The sequence below is a fragment of the Bos javanicus genome, chromosome 25 (genome assembly GCF_032452875.1).
Source record: "Bos javanicus breed banteng chromosome 25, ARS-OSU_banteng_1.0, whole genome shotgun sequence".
Taxonomy (NCBI): domain Eukaryota; kingdom Metazoa; phylum Chordata; class Mammalia; order Artiodactyla; family Bovidae; genus Bos; species Bos javanicus.
The window spans coordinates 29,797,288-29,822,085 of NC_083892.1; the positions used below are offsets into that span (position 1 = coordinate 29,797,288).

Sequence of the window (24,798 nt, forward strand, 5' to 3'; positions counted from 1 at the left end):
CCACAGGACTGGAAAAGGTCAGTTTTCATTCCAATCCCAAAGAAAAGCAATGCCAAAGAATGCTCAAACTACCGCACAATTGCAGTCATCTCACATGCTAGTAAAGAAATGCTCAAAATTCTCCAAGCAAGGCTTCAGCAATACGTGAACCGTGAACTTCCTGAAGTTCAAGCTGGTTTTAGAAAAGGCAGAGGAACCAGAGATCAAATTGCCAACATCCGCTGGATCATGGAAAAAGCAAGAGAGTTCCAGAAAAACATCTGTTTCTGCTTTATTGACTATGCCAAAGCCTTTGACTGTGTGGATCACAATAAACTGGAAAATTCTGAAAGAGATGGGAATACCAGACCACCTGACCTGCCTCTTGAGAAACCTGTATGCAGGTCAGGAAGCAACAGTTAGAACTGGACATGGAACAACAGACTGGTTCCAAATAGGAAAAGGAGTACATCAAGGCTGTATATTGTTACCCTGCTTATTTAACTTATATGCAGAGTACATCATGAGAAATGCTGGACTGGAAGAAACACAAGCTGGAATCAAGATTGTCAGGAGAAATATCAATAAGCTCAGATATGCAGATGACACCACCCTTATGGCAGAAAGTGAAGAGGAACTAAAAAGCCTCTTGATGAAAGTGAAATAAGAGAGTGAAAAAGTTGGCTTAAAGCTCAACATTCAGAAAACGAAGATCATGGCATCCTGTCCCATCACTTCATGGGAAATAGATGGGGAAACAGTGGAAACAGTGGCAGACCTTATTTTTTTGGGCTCCAAAATCACTGCAGATGGTGACTGCAGCCATGAAATTAAAAGACGCTTACTCCTTGGCAGGAAAGTTATGACCAACCTAGACAGCATATTCAAAAGCAGAGACATTACTTTGCCAACAAACGTCCGTTTAGTCAAGGCTATGGTTTTTCCAGTGGTCATGTATGGATGTGAGAGTTGGACTGTGAAGAAGGCTGAGCACCAAAGAACTGATGCTTTTGAATTGTGTTGGAGAAGACTCTTGAGAGTCTCTTGGATTGCAAGGAGATCCAACCAGTCCATTCTGAAGGCGATCAGCCCTGGGATTTCTTTGGAGGAAATGATGCTGAAGCTGAAACTCCAGTACTTTGGCCACCTCATGCGAAGAGTTGATTCATTGGAAAAGACTCTGATGCTGGGAGGGATTGGGGGCAAGAGGAGAAGGGGACGCCAGAGGATGAGATGGTTGGATGGCATCACTGACTCAATGGACCTGAGTCTGAGTGAACTCCGGGAGTTGGTGATGGACAGGGAGGCCTGGCGTGCTGCGATTCATGGGGTTGCAAAGAGTCAGACACGACTGAGCGACTGAACTGACCTCTGTCTGGGGGCTGACGCGGCTGGGAGTGAGGACAAGGCACTTGACCGGGGGTGTGACCCTGGGAGACTCACTCAGCCTCTCTGCACCTCAGTTCCTTCAGAATCAAAGTGGTAGGAACAATACTATCTACCTAGAAAGGGCCTGAGGGTCCCATGAGTTAATCCTCGCAAAGTGATGAGAACAAAGCCAGGCTACGAGTAAGCACTCAGTAAATGTTCACAACCACAACCAAGGCATTAGGGCCCTTCCACAAACTGTGAAGAACGTGGCCTGTGACCAGGTGGTCACAAACCCTGGTTTGCATGGACAGTCCACGGTTAGGCTTGTGGTCTCAAAGTCATCATCAATAGCAGTCTGTTTCCCTTTCTAATGTGTCCTGGTCTGGAGAGCAAATTACCCAGTCAAAAGACATGCAGGTGCAAGGCATTTTACAAGAAAAGGGAATAAGACAAAGATATCAAAAAGGGAGTGTTTGAGACACAGAGAACAGACTTCTGGTTGCCAAAGGGGAGTTGGATAGGGGAGGGATGGATTGGGAATTCGGATTAGCAGATTCAAACTATTATGTACAGGATGGAAAAATGACAAGGTCCTTCTGTATAGCACAGGTGTGGTGAGTCGCTTCAGTAGAGTCCGACTCTTTGTGACCCCATGGACTGTAGCCCTCCAGGCTTCTCTGTCCGTGGGATTCTCCAGGCATGGAGTGGGTTGCCATGCCCTCCTCCAGGGATCTTCCCGACCCAGGGATCGAACCCCCATCTCCTATGTATCCTGTACTGGCAGGTGGGTTCTTTACCACTAGTGCCACCTGGGAAGCTAGAGTCAATGTCCTGTGTTAAACCATAATGGAAAAGAATATGAAAAAGAATGTGTGTGTGTCTATATATATATATGTATATGTACATGTGTAACTGAGTCAGTTTGCTATACAGCAGACATTAACACACATTATAAATCAACTGTACTTCAGTAAAATAAATTTTTAAAACTCTTTTTCTAAGGTCCTAAAGCGACAGCAGGGCTACAGTCATCATTGATATTTTTGCTGTTATTGCTATGTTTTGTCTTTTAAGCTTTGTTTATTGTTAAAAGATGGAAGGAGATAAGCAGAAAAGTAGAAAAGGAAAGGCTGCTGGAGGGGGCAAAGATGGGGGTCAGGGGGTGAGTGCGGATGGACAGTCTGACTCTGGAGGCCCGCGGGGAGGAAGGCAAGAACCCAGCGCCCTCTCAGTCGCCAGGGGAGTGAGAGGAGGCGATGGTGCCGCGGAAACAGCTGCACTTTGCAAGTGAGACAGCTCTCTGTCGCACTCTTTCTTTTCCCCATCTCTTCTTCTTCTGTTTAAACTGAGGTATAGCTGGTTTAGAACATCATGTTATTTTCAGGCCACAACACAGTGATTCGCAATTTTGTTTAGAGATTACACTCCATTTAAAGTTATTATAAACTCTTGGCTCTATTCCCTGTGCAGGACAATGTATCTCTGCAGCTTACTGATTTTATACACAGCAGCCTGTGCTTCTTACCCACTGCCTCCTCTTGCTCCTCTTCACACTGGGAACCACTAGTTTGTTTCTCTGTATCTGGGGGTTTGTTTCTGTTTTGTTATATGTAGTTGTTACGTAGAAAAGAATGAAAGCGGCTTGACAGCCATACCCTGCCCAGAAAGGCCTCATCGCCCAGAGGCGTACTGGCACACAGAGCCAATGACCAGCATCAGGTGTGAACAGCTGGGAAGCGTGTGAGGCTCTTTCAAGGAAAAGGCAGCTCCATGAGAAAGGATGAAGAGCAGGAATTTCTTGTAGTTCTGCCACCAGAAACTCAGGGCTGGGCTCTGGGTTTAGAAAGAACCAGCCAACCAGTGCTCTCGCACCAGCAAACCCACGTCCTCTCCCCGCCTTGTACAAACACATGCCCCACACCAAGGATCATTTTGTAACATAAAGCGACAGGTTCTAGACACTCAAAAAGAGAGGTGTGGTGAAGTTGTTCAGCCGTGTCTGACTCTTTGCAACCCTGTGGACTGTACCCTACCAGGCTCCTCTTTCCATGGGATTCTCTAGGCAAGTATACTAGAGTCGGTTGCCATTCCCTTCTCCAGGGGATCTTCCCCACCCAAGGATCGAACCCCGGTCTCCTGCATTCCAGGCAGACGCTTTACCCTCTGAGCCAGCAGGGAAGACTCTCAAAAAGAGAGGGGACAGTTTTAATAACATCACCAAGATTTCCAGCCTGCTCTGCTGTCCCATCATTCCTTTCGAGCTTCTCCTGTTTATTTAAAAAAAAAATTTTTTTTTACACTTTAAATCGGAGGACAATTGCTTTACAATGTTCATTTCTACTGTACTACATGAATCAGATCTATGTATACAGTATCCCCTCCCTCTTGAGCCTTCCACCCACCCTACCCCTCCAGGTCATGACTGAGCGCCAAGCTGGCCTCCCTGTGTTACACACAGCAGCCTCCTGCTGGCTAGCTCGCTTACACGTGGTGATGTGAACGTGTCCCAGCCACTCCCCTCCGCCCTGTGTCCACAAGTGGGCTCTCTACCTCTGCATCTCTATTTCTGTCCTGCAGATAGGTCATCAGTGCCATTTCTCTCAATTCCACATATATGCATTAATGTACGGTATTTGTTTTTCTCTGACTTACTTCACTCTGCATGACAGACTCAGGTCTATCCATGTCATTACAAATGACCCAGTTCTGTTCTCTTCTATGGTAGAGTAATATCCCATTGTATATATGTACTCCCGTTTACTTTTAACCAGGCGTCGGTATAACGCTCCAGTTCTTTAACTATACAAAGCCTAGCCGTGGGAGGTGAAGGTAAATGCCACACCAAAGCTGCCGTGACATCGCGTGGATGACAGGCCCGACACAGGCTGCTCTGGTGTGTCCAACGTCTCCATCAGCGTCGCCAGGCTAGAAATGCAGATCCAGTATTTCTTCCCAAACAGACTACAGATGGTGCGGGCTGACTGAGAAACTGTGTTGTCAACAAGACGCTTTTTTTTTCTCCCCGTTTTTTTTTTTTTTTTTTTTTTGATGTGGACCGTTTTAAAAGTCTTTATTGAATTTGTTACAATATTGCTCCTGTTTTATGTTTCGGTTTTTTGGTCCTGGGGCATGTGGGATCCCTGACCAAGGATCGAACCCTCATGCCCTGCTTTGGACGGTGAAGTCTTAACCACTGGACCCCCAAGGAAGTCCCAACAAGACTCATTTTGTAATTTATCAAACTGGAGACTGGGCTGGCCCAGTGGGAAGAGTGGAAGATGGGGAGACTGGGGAGTTGGGACACATGAAGTGGCTTTGTCCCCTACAGTCCCAGGGCAGTGTTCTCACCCGTGAGACCTACGTGGCTGGGCTACTGTGTGAACTAACGCATCAGCAGAGGGAGGTCCCTGGCCTGTTCTCAGCACTCAATGCATGTGGGCAGCCTTCTGTTCCTCTTCTGGAAAATACCCAGAAGGTATCCTTTTTTTTATTAGACCATCAGACTATCTAATAAGAAGGCCAAGTGGGCTGAATAGATCAAGTGGGGTCCAGACTTTTCCTTACTTTCTTTCATCAGACTCTCCAGTTACAACCTAAAACCTCAAGGTTTAAAGTCAGTTTTAGGGTGCTGCATTTTCAATTTGCTGAGATTCAAGCCATCAGAAACGGAGCCCCTATGTATACAAAGCACCCTGCTGGTTAATGCGAAATGGGGTGAGAGTTCAAAGGGATAACAGCTGCATCTAAGATTTTAGTAAGAAAGTCAGAGTGGGCCAAGTGTTCAAATCTTGGGAGGATGGAGGGATTCCTGGAGGATGTGGCATCTGAGCAGAGCTGTGACAGATAGGAAGGACTTTAAATTTATACACGTGTGTGTAAACTCGGGCTTCCCAGGTGGCGCTAGTTGTAAAGAATCTGCCTGCCAACGAAGGAGACATATAGACGTGGGTTTGAGCTCTGGATCGGGAAGATCCTCTGGACAAGGGTGTGGCAACCCACTCCAGTATTCCTGCCCAGAAAATCCCCCGGACGTGGAGCCAGGAGGGCTGCAGTCCATGGGGTTGCAAAGAGTCGGACCGACTGAAAAGACTTCGCATGCACACATGTGTGTAAACTCATCTGATGCTTTCAGATAGCATTCTAACTTTTTAGACATTTTGTCTCTTTCACTGATAAGCACAAGCAAAGTGAGAATTTTTTTTTTAATGAATTAAAAACATGGGTTAGACCTATGGTAAGAATACCACAAACAGAAATGGTACAGATGTGTTAATAAAACTCCTGATGTGTTAATAAAACTCCTGATCTGACACCAACTTCTTGCTCTGATAACTTGAAACTAGAAAGAAGTAAGCATTTATCTTGCTTTTCCTTTGATTATATTTGAGGGTGATCAAAGAAGTGAGTTCCCTGGTGGCTCAGACGGTAAAGCGTCTGCCTACAATGTGGGAGACCCGGGTTCAATCCGTGCGTCGGGAAGATCGCCTGGAGAAGGAAATGGTAACCCACTCTAGTATCCTTGCCTGGAAAATCCCATGGATGGGGAAGCCTGGTAGGCTACAGTCCAGGGGGTCGCAAAGAGTCGGATATGACTGAGCAACTTCACTTTCACTTTCAAAGAAGTGGTGGCTCAGACAGTAAAGAATCTGCCTGCAATGCAGGAGATCCCGGTTCGATCTCTGGATTGGGAAGATCCCCTGGAGAAGGCAATGGCAACCGACTCCAGTATTCTTGCCTGGAAAATCCCATGGATGGAGGAGCCGGGTGGGTTACAATCCATGGGGTCGCAAAGAGTCAGACACAACTCAGTGACCTTCACCTCACTTCAAAGAAGTCCAGATGATGAAGGAAAGCTCAATGCACAGAAGAATTTCAGCCAATAAATGTGGAGGATGGTAGAAAAGCCAGCACTTTACCACTTCTAAGGAAATACTGGATGAGGCAAGGATCAGTAATATAGGAAAGCATCAGATGAAAGGCTGAGGGGGATACTGACGATGCAGGGATCAAGCTGCCGAACCTGAATTTCCTGAACCATCCTGGCGTCGCTAGCACTCGGTCATCCACATACTGTGAGTATCGGACATGAGGCAACACATCCGATACGAGAGGCTCACAGCAACGCCTACGGAGTTTACTGCCCCAAACGTCTAACCTGAATCTGGTCAAAGCTCTGGGGTCAACTTTCAAGCAAGGACATGGGACTGGGGAATAAACTCAATGATGCCACAAGGGCTTCCTAAATGTGGGATGGTTAACGAGCAGCTGACCTGGTTTCTGCATCAAGTCACTGACTTGAAGCGAACGGGAGGCCAGGGACAGGGCGGACGGTTCTCAATTAAGACAAGTAGGCCTCGACCCTGGTTTGTATTCTGATGGAACAGGTCACGTAAAATGGCACTTGTGAGACAATCAGAGAGACGGGATAAGAGACAGGTATCCGATGACACTGGGGAATTATCGTTTGGTTTGTTGTTTAAGAAAAAAAAAATTTTTTTAAATAGATGTGCACTGAAGTATGTAGGGGTGAAATGACATGATACTTGACATGGGCTTTAAAACTTCCTATCACTTGGGACTTCCCCAGTTGTTCCAGTGGCTAAGACTCCATGCTGCCAATGCAGGGGTCCTGGGTTTCATCCCTGGTCGAGAAAGAAGATCTCACACACCACAACTAAAGACCTGGCATGCCACAACGAAGACTGGAGACCCCACGTGCTGCAATTAAGCCCTGGCACAGGCAAATAAAGATTTTCTTGAAAATCCTATCACGTAAAAACAATCATGGCAAAATCTTGATAAATACAAATCTGGATAATGGGTACATTTGGGAATTCATTCATTCTAATGCTTTCTATCCTTAAGTTTGACAACATCAATTTTTTTAAAAAACTCCTGATGTGGATCTTTGGTAATACTGAATTTACTTTCCTACATACATTTCACTGCTTGCAGTGTATGAGACATGGGTTCAGTCCCTGGGCCAGGAAGACCCCCAGAGAAGGGGATGGCAACCAGCTCCAGTATTCTTGCTTGGGTAATCTCATGGACAGAGGAGCCTGGAAGGCTTCAGTCCATGGGGTTGCAAGAGTTGGACATGACTTAGAGATTAAACCACCATCATGCATTTCCTTTCCCATGTAAAGATATATGACTTTGAACCAACATTCATTCAGATGTTCATGAGTGAAAAAGACATTTAGAAGAGCTTTCCTATAGAAAGTCTTCACACACAAGAATCCCAAAGTATGATCTCAGTACCATAGAAACTGTCATCACCTGATTACTTGTTAGGCATGCAAGAACCTTCCATGAATTCTTGAGCCTGACCCAAGACACTGAAACTCTGTGTTGGGACCAGCAAGGTGTGTCTCAAGGTAACTGAGGCAGGCTCTAGTTTGAGAACCACTGCTACAACACATCTCGTCTTAGGAGATGCCTATTCCTGAAGGAGGGGGCTTGCCAGGAGGCTCAGTGGTAAAGAATCTGCCTGCCTGTGCAGGAGACACAGGTTCAATTCCCTGGGTTAGGAAGATCCCCTGGAGAAAGGAAATGGCAACCCACTCCAGTATTCCTGCCTGGGAAATCTCATGGACAGGAATCTGGCGGCTATAGTTCATGCAGTCCCAAAGAGCTGGACACGACTGAGAGACAGACAGTATTCTTGAAAGAAACCTAGAAAAGCTTTAATATTTAGGTATTACATTTGGGGGTGGGGGAACCCAACTTAAAGAGATAATTTTACAGTCTGTAAATATTATAATATTTTGCATGAAAGGGAAAAAATATTTCAAAATACTGCTGGTCCATTATTCTACATTCCTGGCTATTGAAATTCTAAAAAGAATGTACATGACACTTTGTTTACGAAATAAGTTACTTATCATCACGGCACATCTGGCACGATGTGGGTATTTCGTGCTGTGATGACCCTTCATACAGATGGCCAGCCAGTGTTTGCCAGCCAGGAACTAGATGGAACAGTCTGTTTTTCAGAAGGAGTTAAACAAGTTAGCTCAGCGGGCTATGGTGTAACACTGGCCCAGGGTCATGGTTCCAAACCCCACTTAGATAAGAGAGCTTCAGGTCATCACGCAGCACTGACTTAGGCCTCACATCCGGACAGCACCCTTTTCAGGAGGAGTCCTGTCCACCAGGCTATGGAGAGTGGGGCATGGAAATCCAAGGCAAAGACAACAGCCGAGTTCAATGGGAGGGCCACATGGTTACTTTCAACAGATCCACTGTATCTGGTATTACAAATAAATAAAGCTGCCCATGAAAACACTTATTCCATGGTCAAGAGGAGTATGGGTTTCACCCAGGGATTCGTGGATCATCTGAGCATTCACAGAAACCTTACCAGCAAACGTGCTTTCCTGATCTAGTCCAGTGGTTCTCACCCACATCAGAAGTACCTGCAAGACTTGGTCTAAACAGCCTACTGAGCCACAGTCCGAGCTTCTGATCCTGTAGAGCAGTGGTCCCCAGCCTTTTTTGGCCGGTTTCATGGAAGACGGTTTTTTCACACACATGTGGGAGGGAGGGGTGGTTTCAGGATGAATCAAGTGCATGACATTAATTTCGTACTTTATTTCTAATCTAATGCCACCGCTGATCTGATGGGGGGTACTGGTCCATGGCCCGGAGGTTGGGGACCCCTGCTGCAGGAGAGTTTGCACGTCTAATGGCATCGGGGGATGCTGATATTGTTGGTTCGGGGACCACACTTTGAGAACCACTATCCAGACCTGATCCTGCACCTGAATTCCATCTGATCCATTCCTTTTAGTGGTGAGTTAGCGTCTTATCGGCAGACACCATGAAACTAGGAGTCTACGAGACTACTGGGTTTGGAAAACCAACCATGACACGTCAAGCGGGTGAGGAGGGCATAGATTTGAACTGCAAACGTTCTTTAAGCATGCCAGGCTGGGCACTGGGCTGGCAGCACGGCCTTGGTCATATCCTCAAAAGCTGACACTGGGGGCTTCCCTGGTGGTCCAGTGGTTAAGAATCCACCTGCCAACACAAGAGACACGGGTTCGATCCCTGTTCACGAAAAGACGTCACATGCTTTGGGACAGCTAAGTCCATGAGAGAAAACTCCTGAAGCCTGTGCTCCGCAACGAGAGAAGCCACCACAGTGGCAAGTCCATGTACAACTAGGGAACAGCTCCCGCCTGCTGCAGCTAGAGAAAGCCCGCGTGCAGCAGCAAAGACCAGCACAGCCAAAAGGAAATTAAAAAAAATGTTTAAGCTGATGCTGTATTCCACAGCCCTTTCTCAGATGGGCTCTACAGGAACAACAGAGAAGACCTGGGTGCACGGGTGTATGCACGCGAGTGCTCCAAGGTCGGTGTCTGCCACCCACGAGAAGGGTCCCTGGCACTCGCGACTCCTCGCTGCACAGTCCTGCCTTACCTGCCTGCCGCCCTCCCCATGCTGGGATGTCAGCTGTTCACCTGTGTGGAAATGACAGCTGCTTGTCACGTCTCCGTGAGCGGCCTCTCTCGCCGCGGTAACTAGCACGCCATTTCCAAAGCTGTCACTCTCTGGTGTCAGCACAGCCCACTGTTCAAAGATTTGCTCTGACACGAACCAGGCAGCGCCGTGACTGTTATTGCCGCCGACTCCTCTGGGCTCCGACACCCGTGGCAGCTGCTCGGCACCCAGGGTTTGTTTCACCCAATTATTTGTTTGTCACTTGGAAGCCCGGGATGTCGAGCAGGTATTGGGGAGGTATTTTTGGCCTGATGCACAGGCAGGAAGCATAATGAGGCCCTCAGGTGAAGGTCTATTTTGTCAGCTGGGTGGTAGGCTGACGTGCAGCTGAAGCCTGAGCAGCAATTAGGATATTTGAATAAGATAAGATACCTGGCAGGATGCTGAGCAGGCTCCGGAAAGTCGGCCTTAACTTTAAAAATGTGAAAAAAAACCCTCCAAGTAGGCAGTTTTCAAGTCTGTCCTGGAGCCAATACTGGAGGAGGTGGCGGTGGGGAGCTCTCTTTCCCCACCTGGACGCCCTGAGAAGGCAAGGGCTGCAAGCAGGCAGCAGTCTGACCTGAAGGCGGGCGCTGTGGATGAAGGGGAGGAGGTCCCGGCCAAACAGGGGTCCTGGGTTCTTCAGGCAGATGTCAGTTGCCCCCGGGAGTGGCACTGGGGCCCCATCTTCTCACCAGTTCTCCCCAGGCTTCCTACTGCAGTCAGAGGCTTGTACTTTACACGTGGAGCAGAAGCACATTGACATGATGTTTAACCTCTTGGGGCCAAAGGCCATCAAATGGGGGCAACGTGGCCCCTACAGCCAACAGCAAAAACCAAACCTGCAGCATCTAGTTTATGATTCCGTAAGCATCACCGACTCAATGGACGTGAATCTGAGCAAACTCCGGGAGACTGTGAGGGACGGGGAAGCCTGGCGTGCTGCACGCGGTCCACGGGTGGGGAAGAGCCAGAATGTGGCTTAGCGACGGAACAGCCACAGGGCGCACAGCGGCAGCGCCCCCGCTCCTGATCCAGGAACCGGCGTCCAAGATGTTGTTGGCGCGTCTGTGACGTTCTTCCTTTCTACAGCCGTCAATCTCAGGAAGTAAGGGTGATGGTCCAGACAAACCTAATCCTCAAGACAACACGTGATGGATCTGGGCACCAGAAAATGAACCCGGCTCCTCCCTGAATCCACTCACCATTTTAGTCTGTGCCGCCTCTTGGGCAACGCCAAGACATTGAAACGATTGTTTCTTTAAACAAACCTTTCCCCAACAGAAAGGACAAGGCTGCGAAGAGAGCTAGAACCCAGCCAACAACAAGCGCAGTATTCGGAGAAGTGGGTATTATCACCAGCGGGTAGCAAATGAAACGTAGGAAGGAAGCCTGCTTCAGTCAAACGAGGCCTAGATTAGCTTTTGAAGAAGCAGAGCTGCGTGGTGCGTGAAGTCTGCTGACAGCCGAAAGCAGATGGCGAGGTGGTGACATTCCCTTGATGATGGAGAATGGCCCATCGAAGCCTCGTTTCAACTCACATTGTAAAATGAGTCACTCCATAGAAAGGACGCCTCTTGCCAGCTTGTCTCTGGGTGGCTCCAAGGCAGGGCCTCACTCTGCTCTCGAACCCTCTGTTCTGCGTCTCAGCCACAGCAATGCAGGCTTTGGAACCAGTCAGTCATTGCACTTGTCAAGAAGTCAAGTACAAAGAAACCGGCACCTAGATTCTCCTACACCGGGGTTTTATAAACATTTACTAAGCAGATAAAACGCCTCTTTAACACCACTCCGACTGTAGACCTGCAGGGGAGGAGGACTCCACCTTATTATTCTAATTCCGCAGAGAGGTTAATGCCTAACAGTTGGTGTTCAAACAGTACAGCCTCACACTCTCCCCTACCTTCCCCTGAGGCTCCACCCCTTCCTGCCTCTCAGGTGCTTCCAATAGAGATGGAACTTCAGGAGAGAAAGAGAGGTTTCTGCAGCCCTGTTCTAGCTCCCAAGTTCAGGGCTGAAGTCATGGTACACGCCTCCCAAATTTAAGTGTCCACAGTCTCATTCACAACTCTCACAGGAAATCTGTGCCCTCTGCACAAGTTTCAGGGTCTAGAAGGACCTGTTGGTGTTCAGTCGCTCAGTTGTGTCCAAGTCTTTGAGACCCAATGGACTGCAGCATGCCAGGCTTTCCTGTCCTTCACCAGCTCCCAGAGTTTGCTCAAACTCATGCCATCCAACCGTCTCATCCTCTGTTGCCCCCTTTTCCTCCTGCCCTCAATCTTTCCCAGCATCAGGGTCTTTTCCAATGAGTTGGCTCTTCCCATCCGGTGGCCAAAGTATTGGAGCTTCAGCTTTAGCATCAGTCCTTCCAATGAATATTCAGGGTTGATTGCCTTTAGGATTGACTGGTTTGATCTCCTTGCTGTCAAGGGACTCTCAAGAGTCTTCTCCAGCACCACAGTTTGAAAACATTGATTCTTTGGCGCTCAGCCTTCTTTATGGTCCAAATCTCACATCCGTACATGACTACTGGAAAAATCACAGCTTGGACTATAAGGAACTCTGTTGGCAAACTGATGTCTCTGCTTTTTACTGTGCTGTCTAGGTTTGTCATAGCTTTTCTTCAGAGCAAGCAGCAAGCATCTAGAAGGACCCAGAATCCTCCACAGCAAACTCTGGCCTTCAAACCAGGATGGGATCTAGGAATCCACCCAGCTTTCTCAAGTTAACAATGGGAAAACCTAGTCCAATGGACTCATTTGCTCAAGCAGCTCAGTTCAGACTTGAGCCTGGATCCTCTAAAATGAAAAGCTGTGGTGCTCCCCACCACCTCCACGTAGTTTGCCAACCTGGCAAACATTTAAGCAGCAAAATCTAACTGAGGAAATGTGCAAAGAGGAAACCCTATTGATAGGTGATACACAGACCTTTACAATGCTCCCCCAAATCTTTTCAATAGCTTGCTAAGTGTGCTAAGTCACTTCAGTTGAGTCTGACTCTTTGTAACCCGCCAGACTCCTCTGTCCATGGGTTCTCCAAGAATATGGGATTGGGTTGCCACTTCCTTCTCCAAGGGATCTTTCAGGCCTAGGGATGGAACACACGTCTCCTGCACTGCCAGGAGGGTTCTTTACCACTAGCGCCGCCTGGGAAGCAAATCAATTTTTACACTGGAAAGGTCGAAGGGGCAGGTTTTAGTCTCACAGTGAGCACAAGTGGCACATCTGTGCCCACGGAACCCCTCTCTGGAAAGGTGACATCGTTTGCAGTGTGAGGGCTGGTCTGTTTCTGACTTGCTGACCCATTCAGGGCCCACCTTGGATCAGCTTTCCCTCCTATGGAAGTCTTGAGCTTCTTTCCCATTAAGCTATTTCAAAAGTCTCTTTCCTTATTTTAAAATAAGTTCAAACTCTCATGCTTCTGGCTATTATGTTTAATGTGATCTGTTCATGGCTATATCTTCTGTGCCTGTTACATAGGCAGTGCTCAGTAACATGTTGAAAGAAAGAATTCAGTATGGCTTCCATTTTCTGCCAATGGAACGAAAATTGACATCCTTCATAGGAGACAAATCCAACTTCAGAGGAAGACTCCTTGTCAAACCCAAGTCTGAATAAAGTTTATGGATGAAGAGGCCTTCAGAGATCAACCAGAGAAGTCCAGCAGTGGACAATCCATACTTGGAAGAATCAAAAGCTGATATAAAACAAAAGGAATTGTATGGTTCAGCTTTTGGTGAGAGGAGCTGTACCATGGAAACAGCCTTTTCCGGCTGTAAACAGATAATGAGAAAATGATGTAGTCCTGGATAAAATTAGGTTTCAGTGTTACTCTTCTGAGAGATGTGAGAGGTGATAGATAAGAGGGGGAAAATTTTTTCCAAGTGGCTTTTAAAGACGTCCCAATATAACCGCCTCCCACATCAGCCTATTAACACATACACTTGAGACATTTCCCTCTTCAAAAGGACTCTTAGAAAAAGCAATGATGTGCTCTCAACCTCCTCCTCTATAAGACAGGGTTTACGAGGGTCAGAGATGTGAGCGCCCACGGGGCATCACTCCTTATTAACAGGCGCCCCTCCCACCTCCGCATGGATTTGGGCCTCGTGCTTATGTCATCGGTTGCTAGGGAAATGCCCCTGCTGGAAAATCCCAAGTTACTTCTAATAAAATCTGGCTGAAAAGGAACAACTGGTCCAATTACCGGCACGGGAATGGGCATGGAGAGTAGAAATATGGAGAAATTCATTTCTTATTAGAAGGGAAGGAAGTCAGAGATGTCTACAGCTGAGCCCAGCTGCCATGTAGTCGCCATGACGCTTTTGTGGCAGCACCTGCTCAGATAGCGGTGGGCATCCTGGGTGAGGATGAAGATGTCGGTAAGACCCTCCACTGTCAATGGGAAATTCCTACTAACTTCCAGGGAACACAGAATACCTCAGCACGGCATGGTGGGAAAAGTCCTAGAGACCTGTTTTGGCCAATGAGATAGCTAGGAACACCACACAACACAACCAAGCTGAAACTTGAAGACATGTTCTATGATTCTGCCTCTATTTTTTTTTCCTTCTACCAAGATAACTACCCTGAGGGCTGCTCCTCTGACCTGGGTACCAGAATAATGACAAGGGGAACCACAGCTGGTCCGCAAGCTAACACCTGATATGAAGCTTTTGTTGGCCTAAGCTCGGCAGCATAACATGCCAAAGCAGATAAACAGAGACCCTATTAAGTGATGGAGAAGGGTTGTTCTCTGCAGAACAACCATGCCAGTGCACGGGGTGCTGGATTCCTAGGCAGACTACCAGGCACTGGTAAAATGTTTATAAGAGAAAAGCACAAGGAACGTGGTGGCTCTACACCCTAAGCTATTCTACTGAATAGAATTTTTTTCCAGCCATGAGGCTTTGCAGGATCTCAGTTTGCAACCGGGGACCAGGGATTGAACCTGGGCCCCAGCAGGGAAAAGCCCAGAATCCTAACCCCTGGGCCACCAAGGAACTCCCAATATTAATTTTTCAACTCCTGGATTCAGTTAATGCTGAGAGATTTGCTCAAATGGAGAATTCTGCACATTATGGCCACAGTGGGCTGACAGAGTGCCCCACTAAGGACTGGCCCCTTCCACTCCCACCCACAGGCTTCAAGAATTGGCAAGAAAGCATTTCTAGGAGAGGAGCCAGAGGCATAGCCACGTGTGGCCAGCTTTCCACTTGGAGGTACAATGAACCCCCAAACACTAATTGATGGACCCTTCCAGGCTTTAGACTGCATTCTCCCAGTAAGTCCAGGCACCCAGGTACTTGATGAAAGTCTAGTCTACGGATGGGGATTGGCTTGGGGGTGGGGGAGGGTATCGAATTTCTGAATTTGGACCCAGAATCTCCTTGGCGAATTCATCAAGTGGGTCCTCAATCGATTTCAATTGAGAACCACTGCTACTTTTTTAAAGCATACACTGGGTGAGTAGGTTACAGACTTCAGTGGCTGCCCCGGGCTACATCAAAGACAGCTGAGCAAAAAGTTCAGGCACCATGAAATGAATAAAATCCGTGTTGCACCCGCTCCACCACAGGTTCAGGAATAAACTGGTAAAAATTCGAAAGGCACAGAGGAGATTATTTGAGTGGAAAGCGATCATTTCTCCACTGAAAAATTCTGACATTTCCTTATACAGCATATTCACTGGGTTCATAATTCACCCAAGTTGCTTCCTGAGACTGAGCGTTGCTGGGCTTTCTGAGTAATTGAGACAAATTTTGTTTGTTAAATAAATTCCAGGCGAGAGCATATTTGACTTATGCACAAGGAAAGAATTCTTATGTAAGCCGCACCACAATGGAGTTTTATCTTATCTGAGAACTTACTGCCGCTCGCCTGTGTGTGCTTTACTGCCAAAATAAAATAAATTGAATCAGCTCACACATGATAACATGCTCTTTCCTAACTCATACTAATTGCTTGGCTAATTGATGTTTGTTGAACTTTCTCCATTTCATTGAGTGATTAGGTACAAAGCTAACAGTTGACATCTGTAGGCGCTTAACTGGCGTCTGTAATTACTGTTAATGTTAAATAATTGTTAGTTAATTGGAGTGGTAACTGAGTGAATGGAATCCAGATTGTGAAGCAAAAAGAAACCTAGTTAAATAAACATACATTTTCAGAGAAAAACAACATTTTTCTGCAGTTGTCAGACACCAGAAATAATCCAGAGGCCATGGGATAGCCACAGGCTTCCTCCACGCAGGACACTCTCCAGGCCCAGGCTGACCCCACGCACTTGAAAGCTGTTACCAGCGAGGAGGCCCTTTGTCACTCAACAGTTCTCATTAAAGACTCTCCAGAACCAATTTGATGTGTTTTTTTTAATGCCAAGAGTCTACTATGAGTGTGGATTACTTTCTGCGACAGGCGAATTTGACATCACTGCCTAAACAAAGCACTTAAATATGAATGGAATGAAAACTGATTGGTCCACATTCAAGCATCTTTGCTAATATTGCCAAGTATGGAGAAAAGTCTTACCAAGAACGGTGGTGATCAATCAATAAAGTACGGGAAGAGCTTTTCAGTGGGCTCAAAAATAAACAGTAGCGTGTAATCATCTGACTAAAAGAATGTTATCCTCTGCTCTGTTCGCAAGCGTATTAAAAAGCAGAGACATCATTTTGCCGACAAAGACCCTTCTAGTCAAAGCTCTGGTTTTTCCAGTAGTCATGTACCATATGAGAGTTGAACCATAAAGAAGGCTGAGCGCCTAAGAATTGATGCTTTTGAACTATGGTGCTGGAGAAGTCTCTTGAGAGTCCCTTGGACAGCAAGGAGATCAAACCGGTCAATCCTAAAGGAAATCAACCCTGAATATTCATTGAAAAGACTGAAGCTGAAGCTCCAATAGTTTTGCCAACCTGATGTGAAAAGCCGACTGACTGGAAAAGACCTTGATGCTGGGAAAGATTAAGGGCTGGAAGGGGAGGAGGTGACAGGATGAGATGGTTGGATGGCATCATCAACTCAATGGACATGAGTCTGAGCAGACTCAGGGAGATAGTGAAGGACAGGGAAGCCTGGCATGCTGCAGTCCATGGGGTTGCAAAGAGATGGACACCACTTAGCAACGGAAAAATAACAATGCTCTGTTCCAGCTCAGAGGGGCGCTCAAGATCTGGGAATCTGGTCTCCTTTTAATTTATCTGGGAAACTGGCACTGCTGTGAGAGTCCTACTCCAAAGACCCGCGCAAGATCAATTCAAATGCTCAGAATATCTTCCATCCCTGGCGCTGACATTCCAGTAACAGGATCCAACATATACCCAGGATTCCTGACTATCTACATGCACAAGGTCAGTGAGAGCTTAGGTACCACTTAATGGAAAATTATCTAGTGGGAAACACTTTCTCAAAACATGGAATATATTTAGACCCTTCCTGGTGGTTTCACATTAAGAATACAAGGTGTCTATTTTCAAGAAGTCTCAAGGAATAAATCTATACAACAAGTAATTCTGTACGTAAGAGTCTGGCTCCTATAGGAAGGTCAATTTCCATAACAAAAGGAGCTGATTGCCTGTTCTCCGCAGTGTGGAGTAGGAAGGAAAACCCAACCACTCACAAGTCCTTTGTCTCCAATCAAGCACCAATTACCCTTCAATAGTATTTAATTTTCCTCATATCAGACATCTCTGTCTTCTAAAGACCCAAGAAAATGCTCTGAAACTCCAAAAAAAAAAGGTCCAGAGAAAGAAAAATAAAGAATGACTGACAGAGTTTCCCTTCTGTAGGATTTAAGACAATACAAAAATGCGACTAATTTATAGAAGCCGAAATGAGCTGTTTATTCGTCTGCACGTGGGAAATGAGCTTTACACACCGTGTTCTCCTTACAACGAAACCCAGGACACTACAAGAAATTGTAAAATGGTCTCCATATGTTTATTATAATTAGATTTTAAACTCTACATCTTTTTTTTTTTTTAAAGAAAGCTATCCCATACTCAACTGCACTGTTTTCACTTACACAGAAAGCCCAGATTTATTTTAGGGGAGGAGCCTTGGTGGTAACTCTTACCTTAACTTGTCACCAAACCAAGGAATTCCCCCTTCGTGTCTAAACTTGATGAGTGAAGTGAGATCATTGCCATGAAAAGATTTTATTAGGTCCTCACTTCCTGAGCCTCATTCACAAGCAACATCTTTAGTAACTTTTCTTGCCTCATCTCAAATCCCAACCAATTTTTTAGCCTGGTTTTCCGTCTACGCTGGTGATAAAACCATATTGTCAAAGATACCCAAAGGCCCTACTAAATCTAAAGGCTCCGACCTCATCTGTGTCCCATGGAGACCCTTCAGTACAAAATCGACCCCAAGAAGAGGTCAGTGTACCCACTAAGGAGGTCTGCTGAGGCCTGAGAAAGGCCAACCAGTCCTGGTCAGGGAGATCAAGGTGGTTTCAGCGCTGCATCTGGTGCTCATCATAAGGAGCGAGTGCCCACCAGAGTCCCAGGGCTGACGTGGGGCAGGGGAGACGGGAATCTGACCGAGGAGGGTGGGTGGCTGCTCCTCTGCTGTCCACATTTCAGTAGACGGGGTGCTCACTCATTGCAGGAGGGAGCACTAATCAGGGCCCTGTGCCCTTCCTGGATCGATCCCTACCCCAGCTACTCAAGAGAAGCACAGCTCTTTCATAGAGTGATGGGGTCAAATACACCTCCTGGTCCTGTCTCATCTCTGACTTGTCTCAGCTACAGGACAGATCCTGGAGAAGAGGCAACTCAGGGCCTTTTCTCTGCCCCTAACCTAGACCATGGCCTCCACCAGGGCTGGGACCAGGGACACAGAGGGCCCCAGAGAGCACCTGACTTTTGTCCTTCTCCCTTCCACACATGGCTTCCCTTCTTTTCTTTCCTCCAGGAAGCTCCGCCTTGGAGCAACTTCAGAGTTTAAAAGAGATTAATGATGGTGGCAGGATGGGCATGTCTCCTAAGTGCTCACTCTCTGCATTCCTGCCTGTAGGTCAAAGTGGCAAAATCCCCAAGAAGTAGAGCCTAGAGTAGGTGTGTGAGTGTGTTCTCAGTTGTGTCTGACTCTCTGCGACCTCATGGACTGTAGTGTGCCAGGCTCCTTTGTCCATGGGAATTTTCCAGGCAAGAATAGTGGAGCAGGTTGCCATTTCCTCCTCCAGAGGATCTTCCCAGCCCAGGGATCAAACCTGCGTCAGCTGTGTCTCCTGCATTGGCAGGAGGACTCTTCACCACTGTGCCACCTGGGAACCCCTTAGAATACGTAAAGAAGGGTAATAAATGCTGGCTGGACACACTGAATTGACTGATAAGTTCGATCCTTTTAAGGATAAACAGTCCAGAATTTGGGGTACACGTCCTGTTGCTCCTATAGCAGTTCAACCCACTAAATATGGACAAGAACTCAGTCTCTCTGTGTGTGTCTATCTCATTGGGAAAATCAATTTTTTCTTTGGCAGATGGTTGAGTCACAAAGACAGAAGGATTCATAAAATTCACATGAACATCCTGTAAACATTTGAACACATAAAGATTAAATACAGCAACCATGACCTTGATTAAAGTTACTTTTTTTTTTTCTAATGTCTCTAACCCTAAGCCTTGCACTTTGGAGGTTCATCTCCCCACACCTTTGGACAAGCTGAATTCTCACTGAGCAAGTCGTATGTACCCACAAGCATGTGCCATTTGATTAATTTCTTTCAAAATGTGAAATAAAAGGCATCAGAAAGAAGTAATGATTTGGAACACCTAAACACCAAAATCTTACTAGTCTTCTATTAAATCGGACGGGCTCTACAACAGAGAGAATCAGAACAAGATCAAAGAGGCAGAGGGATAGGAAACCTCTGAGGTGCTACTCTGTTTCAGCCCCTCCCCCTCACCAACTAATTGTCTTATCCCCACCAGACACATTGGCCCAGGACTCCGTTCTGCTATGATTGAAAAGTCTGACCTAAAGAGGCGAAACGATTTACTCCAGCTCACAAACAGACTGATGGGACTTGAGCCATGACCCCTGCGGCTTCAGTCAGAGCTACATCCCCCCGACCTCGGGGCGGGGGGGGGGCCCAACATCAAAGCTGTGCCCCCACCAACCCCGCACCACAATCAGCTTGTGAGATTAGCACTGCCCTCCCACAGTGAAATTTTATGGACCAAATCTGCCCGCCGCCGGGGCTCAGCAGCATAATCTCGCCAGCAGCTTAAAGCCACGCTTCTGGAAGGCCGGAGCCCGGTGGGGCTCCAGAGAGGGAGAGGTGGTGTGTGGCTTTACACATCTGGAGGGGGGAGCACACACGTGTCAGCTGCCCTGCACTCTTGTCAGACTGTTCAACAAGCCCGGGCTCTGAGGATTCTCCCAGCGGTGTTTGTTACCTGGTGTAAATTTGCCCTTTCTTACATGGCTTTTTATTGCTCTTGGCTAAGAATACTGGACAGAGTCAGGAGACCAGACTTGTGGGCGGGGCAGGCCGCTTTTGCAGAACTTGAACTTGATGCGCCTGAAGCTGACAGTTCCTTGAAGGCCTTGTCAACCATCCACCCGGTAAACACTGCTACTACCCGGAGTGAAAAACAGACCCAAACCCACAGGCACATAGCGAGGCTCCCTGCACCTGTCTTCTGGAACTTGTTTTCCTGATATTTAGCAGTGTGAATACTAATCCCCTTAACAAAACTGCCCCCACACTCCCCTCCCTCCCCGCCCCACCCCCTGCTTCATCTCTTTCTCTCCAGGGAGGAGGGCGGGTGCTGGATACCAGTCCCTCTGTTTGGCACCACCTGGATTTGCGTTGATTCCGGCTCTTGTCATTCATGTTACCAACAGGAATTAGCATAAGACGTTAAGGGGGAACTCTGGAGGAGCCAAGAAAGGCCATTTTGATGGAAATAAGGGGCAAAGGAATAATCTGCCATCAACTAAAATGCTTATTTGTGTATGGTTTCCCAAGAAAAGCTTAGGGGAAAAAAAAATAAAAAAGCCTGTGTTGATTTTAGTGTACACAAAGAAACCTTAATCCTTTCAAGGCAACTAAATCACCCCCAGAAAAGCAGCTCAGAAGAAAGGCACCCTGTCAGAAGGAGGACTATTCACAACCAAATAGATGCCACAAATCACACTCTGTAAGTAAATAAAAATAAGAATGTGGGAGACGTTCGATTGGAAAGGGGGTGGGGGGTGGGAGGGTGGGGTGGCGTGCGGGATGGGGGGGGGCAGGAGGGAAGATGCAGAGGGAAGGAGGTCACGCACGGCTGTTCTGCCACCCAACCCTCCTCCTGGGCCCTGAAGGGCGCCTTTCAGCCCCCTGAGGGCAGCCGGGCCTCAATGCAGGCCCCCGAGCCAACACTCAGGCCAGGGCTGGCTGATCCCAGAGAGGGGACACGCATTCCAGAGCTTTCCCAGCAAGCTGGCAAAAGACAGACACAGTCACGTGGGCTGCGGGGGTCCTGCGGAAGAGGATGGGCAGGTGTCACTGAAACAGAGCACCTCCTTCTGAGGACCTCAGGTCCGCCTTAGGGTCCCCTCCTCCTGTCTTACAGGGACCCACGACCATCTACCATCCTCTTCCCTTGTCAAAACGAGCAATAAACAATCGCACATTTTCCCATACGAGCCCTGTACGCTATGAACTGCCATGTACCTTCTTTTATTGGGCTTTTAGCATTATGGACAACAAATTTATACAAACTTTCAGTCCATCAAAATATACGATGACATATAAAACTGGAATACTCCATTATGCAATAAAAAAAGATAGAATTCAATATGACAATAATTCTGGGAGTAACAGCAATCACATAAGCATGCACACCTCCAGGGAACGCTAAACAGAATGTACTATTTAAAATTGCAGTTGGTTCGAATTCTGAAATAATCGGGGAGCTCAAAATAACTGCACTTCGGAATGTGTCTGACTAACCAGCTAGCAAAAACGCTAGCCAAGGCCACTGGAGAATGTGTGGACATGGTTTCAAATATCACTTCGTGAAGGCCCAACCCTGTTCAAACTAGCCAGTATCCTCCAAGTAACACAGAAGGTGACCAGGACGGGAAACATACATTCTGCATTTAGCAATTACGATGCAAACATCACGTTCTACAGTGGAGAGGAAGAGATCAAAGAATTTATATAATTTATACCTTTCAAAGAATACATCTTTGCAAAAACCCGGTATTAGAAATTCCCTTAAATTTCATTATTTCCAACAATATGCAACCAATGAAAACTGCCCAGAAACCTATTGGTAGTGATTTAAGATAAGTTTCCCCTTAATGTACTGTGATATCATTAGCCTCTCTCAGTCTCTACTGCAGTTTGGAAGAAATTAATGGAATAGCACGTATTTAAATTTTGCCCTCTTGCTCGTTTATTAACTTCACAGAAAGCCCACAGCAGAGTAAGGCTTGGTTTATGACCATAATCCTGTGAATACTAAACATGTACTGATTATTAGAGTCTGCAGTACAAACCAGCTATTTATCGTTCTCCAACTGCTGGGTAGTTGATAACTAACAATAAAGTTAAGGCATCTTGAGAATGATTATTCTCCATGATCACTTCCTACATTAAATGAAAGTCACAGAGACGTAGTCATTTCTTAGGCAAATCAATTTAAATAAGGATTCAATGTGTTCTTTCACAATAAACTGTTTTGGGATACATCATGAGAGCACAGATTCTGTCTCAAGCAAAAATACAAATTATGAACTGGAGCTCCAGAATGGTAAGGGGTGACCATTGTTCTTTCTGCTTTCATTCAAGGCAAAGACAACAGAACAGATAGGGAAATAAAAGCTGCCACTCAGATTTAAGGGTTCTTACCTTTGTTTACAATAACAGTATTGAAGAGTTTTTCAGAGCTGGCATCTGAGGCCTGCAACACAAGAAGGGGGAAAGTGTGATCACTGTCATGAATACTGTCACTATCATCATTACTATTATTTTAAATCAATTTACTCCGTTTTTGAAAAGCCTGAAAAGGAAAGTAGTAATTTCTCCCAATCCTCCATAAGGTGGTGCTGGTTGACTGCATGAGGCAGACCTGCAGTGCAGCTATTTGCTAAGGGGGAAAAAATCTGATTTAAAAAATGTGTCCTTATTAGACATATTATCTGTGCAAAACATATTTCTATGAGATGATACACAAAGCAATTCAGCTCATTCACATAATGATTTTCCAATTTCATTGACAGATCATTATTTTGGAAACGGTACTTTTCCCCACATTTGCAGACATGCCTGTTTTTCAATTTTCTCTCAGAAACCAGAAATGCCTATTCTTTAACACTAAGCCTCTCCTCACTAAAAAGTGTTGTCCAGCACTCCCTGAAATTCGTTTTTAAAGATTTATCTGATGACCCCGAGGTCCTTGTCCCCTGTGGTAACCAGGACGACCTTGGTGTTGAAATGAAACCCAGCCGACCTGCCTAACACGCGGACACTATATACACTGTCAGCATTATTTCCTTTCCATTTTCTAGAAATCATGTCTGCTAATTATTACAGTGGCTCCAGGAAAGTGAAATAAGCCTGTTTAAACAGCAAGAGTAAACCCAATTTAAATTATACACTAATGTTCTGGAAAATCAACATAAAGTCTGTTTGGAGGAAAATGCTATGATGTTTCAGAAGCACTGTACTTCTACAATTTGAAAAATTAAAAAAAAAAAAACTTAAAAATTAAGCAGCTCCATCATGGAGTAATTAGATAATGTATCTGCATTTAAAGTTATAATGGTTATATTTACGCTATTTTTGCTACCCAACCCTTGTAAGAAATCACTGATTTTCACACTTTACACACAGAGATGCATGTTTTGACAAAGCAAAGCATAGAATGGTGAATAAATCTAGAGAAAATATAAGAGAAGGGGAGAATTTGAAATACAACATATTCAGACTCTGGAGCTGGCTTTTGGGGACAAAGAAGATACTCAATGTAGTCTTTTTGTGCTATGTTGACAAAGATGAGACATTCCTGTGTGATCCTTATGTCTGAAGCGAACAAGTTATAGTTCTCAATGTAAGTGATATAGAAAGACATAAAATATTGTTACTATGACTATTTCCCCCTTTATTTTAATTCTAATCTTCCTACTGTAAGGGTGGTTCTGAAGATTAATAGATCAAGAAAAAATGAATGTATTGCAAAACAAGTGCTGAACTACATATACTCATACATAAGCAGTTTAAAATAAAATAAATCCTAGATAGATGCTTCCTTTTATTTTGCATGAATAAAACATATGCCAAGGGCCTTCCTGCCATTTTAAATTAAATAAAATTGCATATCATAGTAGCTTTTCATAAAAATAAACCGCCAAAAAAGTGTTGCATGGAGGGGGAAACAAGCTATGCATGAAACAAATCAAGAATACTGAGGTATAGAAGCAAAAATCACAGAAACAGCGTTGTCCTTATTGTAATATATAGTGAGATTTCTAGGAACACGAGTTTCCCAGCTAAAAACTTGGAGCAAAGAGCGTTTCACCATTACTTGGTGAAAAAGTGTCTCTTCAAATTAGAATGGCTCTGTTAAATTCATGGCTTACACTACAGCTGATATTTTTAAAAGGAAAAAAGGGGAGAGGCTGTTAATTAAATCAGTTTGCCAAAATGCAATAACCCTTGCAGATTTGAGGACTACCTATTAAAATGAGTCTCACTGGGCCAAAGGAACATAGAAACAAAGTATTGTACCACCAATGCAAAAAACACCGGGCAAGGAGAGAAGGCTCCTGATCCAGCTTTTATTTGCACTCGGGGTGTGTGTGTGTGTGTGTTAAAAAGAAGGGAGAGATCAAACAGGACAGAAGCTGGAGGTGAAGAGGCCCTTTGGCTGGCTTGCACACCCTCCTTGGGGGCTGCTACCCTTGCGTCACCTCCACACCATATTCTCAAGTAGCCAGTTTAGTGATCCTTATGTCTGAAGTGAAC

The 24,798-nt window shown here is 45.9% G+C and overlaps 1 protein-coding gene across 10 annotated transcripts in view; it reads right to left on the minus strand.

Moving 5' to 3' along the window:
• AUTS2 (activator of transcription and developmental regulator AUTS2) overlaps positions 1–24,798 on the minus strand; it is a 1,221,294-nt gene that overhangs the window by 79,765 nt on the left and 1,116,731 nt on the right. For all 10 annotated transcript variants that reach the window (XM_061402554.1, XM_061402555.1, XM_061402553.1 and 7 more), the window contains one exon: positions 22,684–22,735. In XM_061402554.1, the coding sequence (XP_061258538.1) occupies positions 22,684–22,735 (52 nt within the window). The remainder of the gene's footprint in view (positions 1–22,683; positions 22,736–24,798) is intronic.